Consider the following 13,533-nt stretch of genomic DNA (forward strand, 5'->3'; position numbering starts at 1 on the left):
CTTTTCTAACCTAACAAATGTAACCATGGTGAAAGACCGTCTCCATTTTCTTGAATCTTTGCTATAAAGCTGTCAGTAAAGTAAGAGTATGTGAGAGAGAGAGAGAGAGCGCGTGTGTGTGTGTATATATATATATATATATATATATATATATATATATATATATATATGTATATATATATATATATATATATAGAAAATGTCACTTACCCAGTGTACATCTGTTTGTGGCATGTGTAGCAGCAGATACACATGCTGTGCATATCCCGCCATCTAGTGTTGGGCTCGGAGTGTTACAAGTTGTTTTTCTTCGAAGAAGTCTTTTCGAGTCACAAGACTGAGGGACTCCTCCCTTTCGGCTCCATTGCGCATGGGCGTCGACTCCATCTTAGATTGTTTTTTCCCCGCAGAGGGTGAGGTAGGAGTTGTGTATATAGTAAAGGTGCCCATGCAATGGAGTAAGTATGTATGTACATAATGTGTATAAGAGTGATATATATTTACAAATGTACAAGTTTCATCAACCTATAATGTACAATTTTCATCAACTTATAACGGCTTCCTGCATGAGGTTTTTGGAAGGCTACAAACAATTGTTTTGCAAAATTGTTTTGTTCTATCGATATAGTACATTAGTGCTCTTTTAATGTCTAACGTATGTAAGGCTCTTTCAGCTACTGAGTCTGGTTGTGGAAAAAAGACTGGGAGTTCCACTGTTTGGTTTAGGTGGAACGGTGATATGACCTTTGGTAAGAATTTGGGATTTGTACGGAGAACCACTTTATGTTTATGTATTTGTATAAAGGGTTCTTGTATAGTAAATGCTTGTATTTCACTCACTCTTCTAAGAGATGTGATAGCTATTAGGAAGGCTACTTTCCAGGTTAAGTATTGTATCTCACAAGAATGCATGGGTTTGAATGGTGGACCCATGAGTCGTGTTAATACAATATTGAGGTTCCACAAGGGAACTGGTGGTGTTTTCGGGGGTATGATTCTTTTTAAACCCTCCATAAATACTTTGATGGCTGGGATTCTAAAGAGTGATGTTGAATGTGTAATCTGCAGATAGGCAGATATTGCTGTGAGATGTATTTTAATGGAAGAAAAATCTAGTTTTGATTTTCGTAAGTGTAATAAGTAGCTTACAATGTTTTTGGCGGAAGCATGTAGTGGTTGAATTTGATTATTATGGCAGTAATAAACAAATCTTTTCCATTTGTTTGCGTAACAATGTCTTGTAGTAGGTTTTCTAGCTTGTTTAATGACCTCCATACATTCCTGTGTAAGGTCTAAATGTCCAAATTCTAAGACTTCAGGAGCCAGATTGCTAGATTGAGCGATGCTGGATTCGGGTGTCTGATCTGTTGTTTGTGTTGAGTTAACAGATCTGGTTTGTTTGGTAGTTTGATATGAGGTACTACTGACAGGTCCAGTAGTGTTGTATACCATGGTTGGCGAGCCCAGGTTGGTGCTATTAGTATTAGTTTGAGTTTGTTTTGACTCAATTTGTTTACCAGATAAGGAAGGAGTGGGGGAAAAGCGTAAGCAAATATCCCTGACCAACTCATCCATAACGCATTGCCCTTGGAGTGAGGGTGTGGATACCTGGACACGAAGTTTTGGCATTTTTTTTTGGTTGCACATAGGTCTATTTCTGGTGTTCCCCAGCGTAGAAAGTAAGTTTGTAGTTATTGGGGATGAATTCCCCATTCGTGTATTTGTTGGTGCTCTCGACTGAGATTGTCGGCCAACTGGTTTTGAATCCCTGGGATGTACTGTGATATTAGGCGAATGTGATTGTGAATCGCCCAATGCCAAATCTTTTGTGCTAAGAGACACAGTTGTGATGAGTGTGTCCCTCCTTGTTTCTTTAGATAATACATTGTTGTCATGTTGTCTGTTTTGACAAGAATGTGTTTGTGGACTATTAGCGGTTGAAATGCTTTCAATGCTAGAAACACTGCTAACAGTTCTAAATGATTTATATGCAGTTGCCTTTGTTGAACGTCCCATTGTCCCTGTATACTGTGGTGGTTGAGGTGTGCTCCCCACCGTATCATGGAAGCATCTGTTGTGATCACGTATTGGGGCTCAGGGTCTTGGAATGGCCGCCCTTGGTTTAAATTTATAGGATTCCACCATTGAAGCGAGGTGTATGTTTGGCAGTCTATCAACACTAGATCTTGAAGTTGACCCTGTGCTTGTGACCATTGTGATGCTAGGCACTGTTGTAAGGGCCGCATGTGTAGTCTTGCGTTTGGGACAATGGCTATGCATGAAGACATCATGCCTAGAAGTTTCATTACCAACCTCACTTGATAGTGTTGGTTTGGGTACATGTTTAGTATTACATTTTGGAAGGCTTGTACCCTTTGTGGACATCCCTTTTTGTGTGTTGATTTTTGCTCATCCCTGTGTGCGTTGGTGACTGCATCATTGGGGGTGTTGCTACTGGGGACAAATGTGGCGAGTGTGGTGGCGATGGCTGTGGAGAACACTGTGGTGGTGTTTTTTCTTTAGCCACCTTAGCTTTTGGCTGCATTTCCGTCTCATGGAATGCGAGCTTCCGCTTCATCTTGATCGGAGGAAGAGTTCTGATTTTCCCTGTGTCTTTTTGTATATGGAGCCTTCTCTGGGTATGGTCTGGCTCTCCCATGCCCAGCTCTTGTTCAAATCTGTGGCCTTGTAACTGTGAGGAAAGGCCTTGTTTTTCTGTGTAGGAGCTGTGTTTTGGCTCTGAGGCTGCGTGTTTCGGCACCAAAACCTTTTCTGCAGTCTTTTTCGGCTCCGACGAAACCTTTTTGGCTTTTGGGGTGCCGACCTCTCTGTGCCGAATCTGGTCGGAGCCGGTATCTCGGTGCGAGTCTGTTCGGAGCCGGTATCTCGACCGGAGTCGGATGTCTTCGGCTGCTGGGAGGCCTTTTTCGGTGCCGATGTTTGGTCACCATGTTTCCGGGTAAAGCCATGGCCTGTTGGCGGTGGCGTCCCCTGGGCCTTCATGATTTTCGAGTGAGTTTTTGCCGGGGCTGGTTTACTCACGGTTTGTTGCCTCGTCGGCTGCTCACTGTCGGGCTTGTCCGAGTCCGAATCTGGAATGGAGAATGTCTCCTCTTCTTCGACGTCGAGATGTCCAGCCGATGTCGACGCCATCTGAAGTCTTTGAGCTCTACGATCCTGCAGTGTCTTCTTGGAGCGAAATGCCCGACAGGCCTCGCACGTACCCTCTTTGTGTTCGGGGGACAAACACAGATTACAGACCAAGTGTTAGTCTGTATAAGGATACTTAGCGTGGCATTTGGAGCAGAAGCGGAATGGGGTCCGTTCCATGAGCTTTGAGGATGCAAGCGGTCGGGCCGACCAGGCCCCGCCGAGGAGTGGAAGTCCCGAAGAGCTGCCGGAGTTCTTCTTTTCTTCGGTGTCGATGTGCTAGCACTAACCCGGTACCGAGCGCAAACAATACCGTCGAATTTTCCGAGTAATAACTATCTTTTCCGAACCGAAAACACAGAGCGAAGAGGAACACGTCCGAACCCGATGGCGGAAAAAAAACTATCTAAGATGGAGTCGACACCCATGCGCAATGGAGCCGAAAGGGAGGAGTCCCTCGGTCTCGTGATATGAAAAGACTTCTTCGAAGAAAAACAACTTGTAACACTCCGAGCCCAACACTAGATGGCAGGATAGTGCACAGCATGTATATCTGCAGCTACACATGCCATCGAATATGAATATATATATATATATATATATATATATATATATATATATATATATATATGTCTAGATTTAATTATCTTTTAGCAATTTTTCTTGACCATTATTTTTAATGATAAACACAATATTGCCTTTAAGTCTGATTTTTCTTAGCACTTATTCTAATAATTGCTTTGAATATGAATGATGCTTCCATGTTAGAGAACACATAGTCTTAGACCTGAAGATCATTGCTAGTATAAATGTTTTGATCTTTTCTGGTCCACAATAGGTTGTAAGCCACCAGCCCTAAATAGGTACCCAGAAAAATCTGAACAGCACCCCTGCCTATTTTTGTTGTGTTGTACTATGTGAATGGCGCCTTTTAGCAGTAAAGATATCAATTTCAGCTAGATAATATCCCCATCAGTTAAAAAAGGTCTGCATCCTCCTATGTATCAGCCTTGTATGGAGCAGTAACAAGATACACTGAAACACATACGAGGGCGCCGGATAAGGGTGTCATGGCATTGGACTGGATTGCTTTATCTAAGTGTGAGAATATCTTTGAGGCAACTCTGGCAGTCCCTATCAATACTACAGAGACCCATTAAAGGATTCTTGAGCAGCTTTATGACAAGATAATGCAAGACCAAAGCTTTAGCAGCTCTCCAAGAAGTGACATATGTCACTGAAAAATCACTAATGTCAAAAGACATATGGCCAAAAGAAATCTGACAATAGAGACTGAGCTATTAACATGATGGGACTGTTGCAGACTGTAGGAAAGTACCCTTTTTTTGGCATGGTTATCCCCACTGTTTGCCTGCTTTCAGTGTGTTTTGACTGTGTTCACTGGGACTCTGCTAACGAGGACCCTAGTGACAGAGCTCTCTCCTTCTAAAATTATTTGCTCAGGACTTAGAACACCCGACAATTGGCATACTGGTGTCCCCATATAAGTCCCTAGTTTATGGTACTTAGGTACCCAGGGCACCGGGACACCAAGGGTCCCCAATGGGCTGCAGCATGTATTGTGTCACCCATGGGAGCCCATGCAAAATGTGTCTGCAGGCCTGCCATTGCAGCCTGCGTGAAAAGGTGAATGCACCCTTTTACTACTGGTCACTGCACCAGGTCACTGTAAGCCACCCATATGGAAGGCCCTCCTAGCCCAGAAGGCAGAGGTGCCTTTACAAATTCCAGTTCCATTTTCCTGGACTTCCTAAGTGCGGGAAGCCATTTTACCTGTACTGGACACAGGTGTCAAGTACCTGTGTCCAGCTACATAATGGTAACTCTGAACCTAGGCATGTTTGGTATCAAATATGTCGTAATCATACGCCCAACACTGTTGCCAATATTGGCTGTATGATTCTGCACAGTCTGGAGGCTCCTTAGAGGACCCCCAGAATTGCTCCTACCAGTCTGGGGATTTCTGGGCATTCCGCGCTGCTGCCACCCCTCCAACAGGTTTCTGCTCTCCTGCTGCTTGATCAGCTCAAGCAGAAGAAGGCAGAAAAAATGATTTCCTTTGGGAGAGGGAGGCAACACCCTCTTCCTTTGGAAATAGGATAGCCTCCTCAAGCCACCACTATGCTTTGAAGGGCACATTTGGTGCCCTCCTTGCATTAACCGGTTTGCACCAGTCTAGGGAACTCTGGTCCCTGTTCTTGAACGAAACTGGACAATGGAAAGTGGAGTGACCACTCCCTTGTCCATCACCCAAGGGGTGGTGCCCAGAGCTCCTCCAGGTGGCCACTTGATTCTGCCATCTTGAATCCAAGATGAGCAGAGACCCCTGGGAGCATATGAGTGGCCAGGTCATGCAGGTGACGTTACAGTCCCCCTCCTGATAGGTGGTCACCCAGCTAGGTGACCTTTCCACCATCCTGGGCTATTTAGGGTCTCCCTCCAGGGTGGGTTTTCAAATTTGATGAGCATGTTTTCAGCAGGACTCCTCTGCATCGTTTACTTCATCTTCAGGCCGCCGGGACTGCAACTGGACCCCCAGGACCCAACAATCTGCAACTCCAGCGACGACTCCCCTTTACAACATCGCTTCTCCAGCTCCTTCTAGCAACTGCAACATTTCCCTACCTGTGCATCCTCTGAGGGTGACGAGCCTTCAGCCTGCACAAGAAGCAAAAAGGAATCCCCCTTGGAGTGAAGGATTCCCTCCCCTGTATCTGCAGGCACCAACTGCAATGACAACCAGCTGCGTAGATCCTCTCTCCTACTGAACTGCGTGGATCCTGCTTCACATGTGGTGGTCTGGAGTGGTCCCCCTAGTCCTCTTTACCAGCTGTCCATCTTGGGAGAAAGTAAGCCTTTGCCTCTCAGCTACCAACAATTGTTTGTCCTTCTCAGAGGGATCTTCAGGCTCCGTGCAGCCCCGCCCTCCAGCACTCTTTCCTGCAAAACACAGTCTCATGCCTGCTGCTCCGGTGGCGCAGGACTCTTCTTCAGGTGTGCTGAGCGGGCCTCAACGCAACTCCTGTGCCTGCTGCCTGTGGGGGCTGCCTCCTCTTCTTGTGACTATCCCAGCTGCTGAGGGTAACTTTGAACTCCCATTCTTGGGTCAAGTCCCCTAGGCCTTGACGGTCCTCTTCAGCCTTGTAAAACCTTCCTCTCCAACTCTTGCATTTGCTAAGGCTTGTTGGTGATTTTCCAGCACCACAGACTGACTGCATCACGACCGCCGACGTGGAACATCACTTGCATCGCTTCTGGAACTCATATTCTGCTACTGTGCTGCACTGCTGACTTTCTTCATCCACGGCTGACTTGGTCCTGCATCCACAGAAGGAAGGGTAGTGGCTCCCGCCACAGCCGGACACACTCAAACTGAACTTGGTCCCCTTCTTTTTCAGGTCCTCTTCTGTCAGAATCCTTTGGTTACTTCCAGTCTTGTCTGGGTCTTACACTGTCCTTTTCCAAAGTTCCCCTGTGGGTTTGGGGGGAAAACCAGATACTTACCTCTTCTCTACTGGTGGCTGGGGGGCACCTGGTACATACCTTTTGGGATTCCTAGTTCCTCCCAGCTCCCCTCTACTGATTCCACTTCCTTGGGTGGGGGGGGACTGCCTTTCACACTCCACTTACTTAATAAATGGTTTTGTCTTCCCCTGGGCTTTCAGTATTTCCTATTGGTTTACTATTTGCTATTGCTTCCTATGCTAATCACTGACTTCTAATGTGTATATAATAGTGTGTTTAATCACCTCCTAGTGGAGTATTGACTTTACAGTACTTTAGTATTTGTGTCACTTTAGCAAAATACCTTTATTTTTGTAACACTGTGTGGTTCTTTCATGTGTGTAAGTTCTGTGTGACTGTAGTGGTATTGCATGAACTTTACACATTTGCTAGATAAGTCTTGGCTGCTTATCCACAGTTACCTCTAGAGAGCCCTGGCTTCCTAGACACTGTCTACACCTCACTAATAGGGGATACCTGGACCTGGTATAAGGTGTTAACACGATAGGTGCTCACCACACACCAGGCCAGCTTCCTACACAGACAACATTAGGGTCTGATGGCCACTTCATCCACAAATTCACAGGTAATTTCTCCACTTTTTTTTTTTTTTTTTTTTTTAAAGAGTATTTTAAAACCATTCCACTAGGCTAGTATTATGTAAAGCATGTCAATCTATATTAGATGCGTGCTTGAAAACCGTATGCTGCATCTGGCAAACCCCGTTTTCCAAACAGCTGTCACATTTACAGATTTGTTAAATTTGTTAACTTAAATGTGAAAACCCCTGTATGCTTCTAGGGCTATATTAAAAAAAATAATCTCTGTGGTAGCCAGTAAACTGCTTAATTTTACTATATTTGTTTGAACATTTGAATAAGCAAGTTTTGGCAGACTCCAGTAGAAGTTCTCAAAAACTCTAACTATGAAACCTTTACTGCTGTTGCCTGCTTCTATGAATAACTGGGTTGCCTGTAGATATTAAATGCACTTAAAAACACCTCAGCCCTGGCCATTAAGTTTAGGTGCCTCATTCAGATATATAACAGTCTTTTCTTTTATATGGCAAAGGATACATTGGACCAGGAGAAAATTCATAGGTACCCACCCTTTAAAAAAGTCTTCTTTGTCGAGTTTGTCCGCCTGGACTAACTGGTGAAATAACTGGCCCATATGGTCACGTGTGATCTGACTCCTTTCTAGAGTTGACTCCACTCCAACTCGAACGAAGACAGACATGGGACCCTGCATGAGGAGTTCCTCCACACACTGCATCGCTTCCTACAGAAAGCATTGAATACCATTAATTTAAAAGAGAATTCATCATGATGAAAAGGCAAAAGATACTGACATCCGTTTATCATTGTGTCACCTATTTTTTGCCCTTGCTCAAAACTACATCCATATAACACAACTTTATTCATGAATATGGTGGCCAATAGAATTTGTTATCAAGAAAATCACAGTGGCCCGCTAATAATACAAGACAATGAGCCCTCTCTAAGACTGCTATTATAAACCAGGGTTATCAATTCTATGTAGAGCTCCACCGAGGTCTAACTCCTGCAGCCTAGAATAGTATCCATCTGGTTCCGCAGCAGCAATCAATTTCGATGGAGGGCGATTTTAAGGGATCATTCAAGCTTTGACTTGCATATCCTAATAAAGACAGTACCCAAACAGTGATCATTGTTTAGTATCACAACCCAAGCACAGCTGCAGACCTCAAGTCTTTCTTACTACACTGTCAGATTCAGGTCAAGAATATCTGTTTAAAATGAAGAGTACACAGCCTTAAACAGGCAACACAACTGACATGAAATGTGTGATTCCTTACACGTAAGAACCAATGCAGTCTAAAAATAAATAGGATTAACAGTGAGAATAACACTTTTTAAACCACATACTGACATACATAAAATGGTAGATAGTTCAAAGTAGAAAAAAGGGAAATTATAGTAATTTTCAAAGCATTGTGAAATTAGCAATTGTTAGTAAAAGTCCTCCAGATATAATTAACTCCACTGCGCTTGGAAGTGATTCGACGTCCTAAGGTTCACTGTCCAACCCTGGAAATTGGTTAAGGAGGTGGAGCCTGAGAATGTATAGGGCAATCATAATAAGGCCTCCAACTGTTTAGATTTCAAAACTCTCAATGCGCTAGGGCATCTGCTTTGCTCCAACCCAATTTTAGGATTTCCCACCCACTGGAATTATGACCCTGCTAAGACTACTGACTTCGTAGGCAGGGGTGGGAGTGAAGAGTCAACCAGGATGGTCACGAAATAGCCGAGCTGCTATACATTCCCTAGAAATACTCTGTCAATGGACGACTGAGTTTTTGTGGAAGGTCTTGATGCCTGATCCCCTAAAAAGCAGTTCGCCACCTGAACTTGAGGCCTTTCTGGATGCCATATATGTGTTTTGATTTCAGCTACACTCAAGCTCCATGCTGAATTCTTCATTTGAGGTCCAGAAGGTGTGGAACGCCTGAACGTAATCGTGCTTTGAGTCGGCAGAGGCTAGGTGATGTTTGGTGAAGTGGAAGGCCCGAGGGGCCGGCCTCTTCACCTTCCTCAATGTTGGGGGAAGGCTGCTCCCCAAAGATGTTGGGGGTGTCACTGGAATCCTGCCTCTTATGGCGTAGTGTGCCACCTTCTCTCCTGATATCAAACAGTCTTCTTTGAACTAAAGGTCAGATAGGCCTTGCATCAGGGATCATTGTGGTCGGGAGACAGGCAAAGGTTACACAGTTCACCAATGCCGGTGGCTGACTCGGAGGACAGTTTTGGAACATGCGCTTGTTCCATCACCCTGTGTGAATTCTCCACCAAAACCGATGTTGAACAACATCAAGGAGAAGGAGCACGAGGCCCTGGGTAGGCCCGAAGCCCCACATTGTGGGAAGTTGATGTAGATTGGTGTCCGGAATGTAACGGTTGGAGGAAAGGTAAAATATGTTGTTTTCCAGATAACAGACTCAAGGAATATACCAGCTGGGCTCAACCCAAAGCATGGAAATGCACAATACTCAGAGCTTCGGCCATGCACATCCAAAACTGATGGCGGGAAAAACTATTTAAGACATTTTAATAGAGTTGGTGCCCATGCCCACTGCCCGCTACTGGAAGAGCAAATGTTTATCTTGTGACTCGAAAGACTTCTTCAAAGGAAAACAGCTTGCAAATGTCAGAGACCTATACTAAATGGCAGGAGAATGTAGAGCAGTGTATTTTCAGCAACGCAGTCTGCAAACTTTGTTTTTCTGATGGATACCTGTAATCGCAGATTTCTCATCTTTAGAATAGACATTAAAGAAGTACCTCCCAAAGGAGAAGGGTCTATGGAGTGGAGCTGTTGAAACTAGATGTCAAGCCACCAATACTTTGTGAACATGAGCACCAATGCAAATTTTTTTCCTGCCTGGCATATATTAAGGACAAGCTTTCCACATGCCAATGCATCGGTAGCAGCCTTAGTGGAACGGGCTTGCAGTCTTTCCAGAAGCTGCTAATTGGCCAGTGTGTAGTAGATCTTAATGCAGAAAACTATGCGTCTCAACAGTCCTCTTGTGCACAGCCTTACCTTTTTTCACTCTGGAGACCACTACAAAAAGCTATGCATCCACCTGATGGTCCTTGCTATGACTGTAAAAGTTTTAAGCTCTTTTGGGTTCCAATCAATGGTGCCTCTTCTCCTCTTCTGAGGGGTGAGAAGGAGCAAAGAACACCATTAGAGTGATGGATTTCCCAACATGGAAATAAGTCCCGACTTTAGGCAAAAAGACCACTAGAGTCCTCAGCACTAGTTTGTTTTGAAAAAAGGTGGTGTAAGGCAGTTGCACCAGCACAGCCAGGAGTTCACTCATGCGGCGAGCTAAAGTGGTTGTAATGTTGAAGGTGGCCTTTGGAATCCAAATTCAAAATGAGCAGTTGTGTATCACCTTGAAGGGAGTACGCCTGGCAGCAACACTCAGTCCCCATGTATGGAGGTGTACATTGTGAAGGCTCAGGTAAAGGACCTCTGCCCTGCTGCTGCGGTATGAGATCCTCTTGAGGTTGAAGCCCAATCAGAGGGCATATGCTCAGAATTTTCGGGTACCACATAGTCCTGGCCCAATCTTGGGCCTGGTTGCTTCTGATCTTTTACCCAACTTAAGTTAGGAATGCAAATGCTTACAGGAGCCCATGTTCCACTCAGGCTGGCATGCATCTCATAGCGAGTGTCTCTGGAAACTCCATTATGCAAAACCTTTGACACTTCGACTGTGGCCCTGGTGCCTTCTCTTTGGAATAAAAGTGGTGGGATGGGGTGAGTTGAGCTTTACTTTCTTATGTTTGCGCTTGGACTTCAAATAAACGGGGAACTACGAACACAAAGTTGAAAGGTGCGGGAATGGCCTAGTGAGCAGGAATGAGTTGTTCCCACGACTTGGAACAGGAACAGAAGTTTTGCAAAAACCACAAATACTTTGTGTGTTCAGTGACCTATAGCTCTGCCTCCCGGTCCGGGTTCACCTTTGTACTTACTGCATGATTCAAGTGTCATTGCCGGTGTTCAGACACCAAAGACACACCTCAGACAGGTCCATGACTAACATTTGCTTCATGCAGTTGGGATATGGCTTGAAACCTGTCACTTCTGGTTGGGGCATAGTCCCCAGTACACTGGTGAAATAGTTTTAAAGAAGATGATGGGCAAAAACACCAAATGTGTAGGCGGAGCTCCATATCTGCATCAGAAGGTACAGAAAGACCAACTGACATCAGTGCAGAGTGGTTACCCTCATATGCAGCTCTAACATTTTGCAAATACACTGTTTTACTGCTTTCGGAAAAATTGGTTTCAGCCCTGGTCCTTGGAGCCAAACTCGATATGCTTATTCCCAATATCCTATGAGCTTTCACTAGCTCGGTCAGCACATCACTAGGGACTTGACAGAACAATACAAGCATAATCTGCAGGGAATACAAGAGAGATATTAAGCTGATGTGTCACACTGACAGCGTGGCCCCCTTCCACTACTTGTCAGAGCTACACTAAACAAGATGATGTCTATGTTTCAGTTTCTATGCATATGACAAAACATTCCCATATTGGTGCAAGAGACAGTTTTTGCACAGTTCGAAAACTTCATTGTGGGTTGATAAACTGGCAAAATTATATCTGCATAGATGATGGAGGAAAAGAGTCATCAGATTTATGTAAATCTGTCTGGGCCTCCCAATTAACTGCTCTTAAAGACTGGGTATTTACTTCCAGGATGAATTTTCCCTCTGAACTGAAAAGTATGCCGGGGCAACAAGGAATATCCTGTGATGACCAAAGGTAAAGGCCCTCCCCATTTAGCTGGCCAGAAGCCACAAGGATGGTGAGGCAGGTTTCATAAACAACTGCAGTGATGACAGAATGACAAAGTATCACAACAAAAGAAGGGCTTATTTGGGACAGGTACATCCTGAAGGAGGTTGAGGTGAGCGATAATTGGAATGCAACAGGGTTGAACCTTTGAAGAAGATATAGGATACGCTTTAAATATACCATAAGTCTTTAAATATGAACTCCTATAAGATATCCCTGCCAAATACAAAACACACATATAATATGCCCAAGAAAGGTCCCCTTAAGATTGCTGATGTACCCCTACGACAAAAGGCAATCTCACACTTATACAAAACACTGATTAATAACTCTCCATGCCTTAGGACCTGTGGGAAGAGTCGTTACAAGCACAGAATGATTCCAATTAGTCAGGGGCAAAATAGGCACCTACATAGGTTTTTGATTGCGGTACAGCTCAATATGCTGTATTGAACATACTACACATGGAACCAAATGAAAGCCTTTAGTCTCATACAATCTCCCATATGCCTGAGAGCATGAATCGTGGGGGTGTCCAATGCTGGGTGAATTTTGTGGAAGGTGTGAGACTGTTGGCAGGATATTGAAATCGAACTAAGACTATGTTGCTAAAGGTTCATCTGCCTCAGAGTTACAGACCCCTTCTCTGCAGCACTGGCCAAGTGACTACCAGAAGTGACCTAGGGCAAGATGTAGCCAAGGGTTTTTTCCATTCTGTGTCAATGGGAAAATGTGCTCGTACATATGGCCACTAGTCTTGTATGGGGAGTACATAGTATCCCAGATTTTGAGACTAGTGCACAAATATGGATTGGTGTATACTGGTCGAAAGATTTATAAAAGCAGAATATGCTCATGAAGCTTAGAAGAATATGGGGCAACTGGAACAAATACCATGAGTTAACAAGCGATAAGTGGTGAAGGTAGTGGATGTACAGGGTTCTTAGATGATTCACCCCTGATGACATGGATTGACGCTGTGTTCCATATACTGATACCATATGGTTTATGCTTAACGTCTAATAACACCAATGATTATGCACAGTTTTTTTCATGAACAATAAAAACAATAACAATTTATTGAAAAAAAATCCTTCTGTTTCCAGAATATATACACTGTCACGTTGTCCTTTGATGAACAAGTTACTTACTTTTGGTAATGCTCTTGCAGGTGGATACTGTTCCTAATCTTGTGATTACTCCCAGGCACCAGACTGAATTTAGAGGTTTTTCTCAGCAATTCTCTTGTATGCTAGAAGGTGGTGTCATGAGACTCCTCATCTGGTCTGTCCCATCCTGGAAGGGATGTTAGGGCCACATGTAACCTAACCACCACTTCTGGGTGTCATCAGTTTCTTTCTGATATCTGACTGCAGTTTTGGACGCAGAGCTTGCGTGAATTAGATATGACAGTGTGTAGATCTCTAACTGGGACCTTTCTAGATGTAGAAAATAATTCATTCCACAGATTAGGGATGTGGAAGGGTCGGCGAGGAT

The 13,533-nt window shown here is 44.2% G+C and overlaps 1 protein-coding gene across 13 annotated transcripts in view; it reads right to left on the minus strand.

Annotated features, from left to right (window-relative positions):
• The window catches only part of EIF4G3 (eukaryotic translation initiation factor 4 gamma 3), a 906,783-nt gene that overhangs the window by 93,522 nt on the left and 799,728 nt on the right, over positions 1-13,533 (minus strand). For all 13 annotated transcript variants that reach the window (XM_069240075.1, XM_069240074.1, XM_069240071.1 and 10 more), the window contains one exon: positions 7,784-7,956. In XM_069240075.1, coding sequence (XP_069096176.1) covers positions 7,784-7,956 — 173 coding nt within the window. The remainder of the gene's footprint in view (positions 1-7,783; positions 7,957-13,533) is intronic.

This window comes from Pleurodeles waltl, chromosome 6 (assembly GCF_031143425.1).
Source record: "Pleurodeles waltl isolate 20211129_DDA chromosome 6, aPleWal1.hap1.20221129, whole genome shotgun sequence".
NCBI lineage: Eukaryota > Metazoa > Chordata > Amphibia > Caudata > Salamandridae > Pleurodeles > Pleurodeles waltl.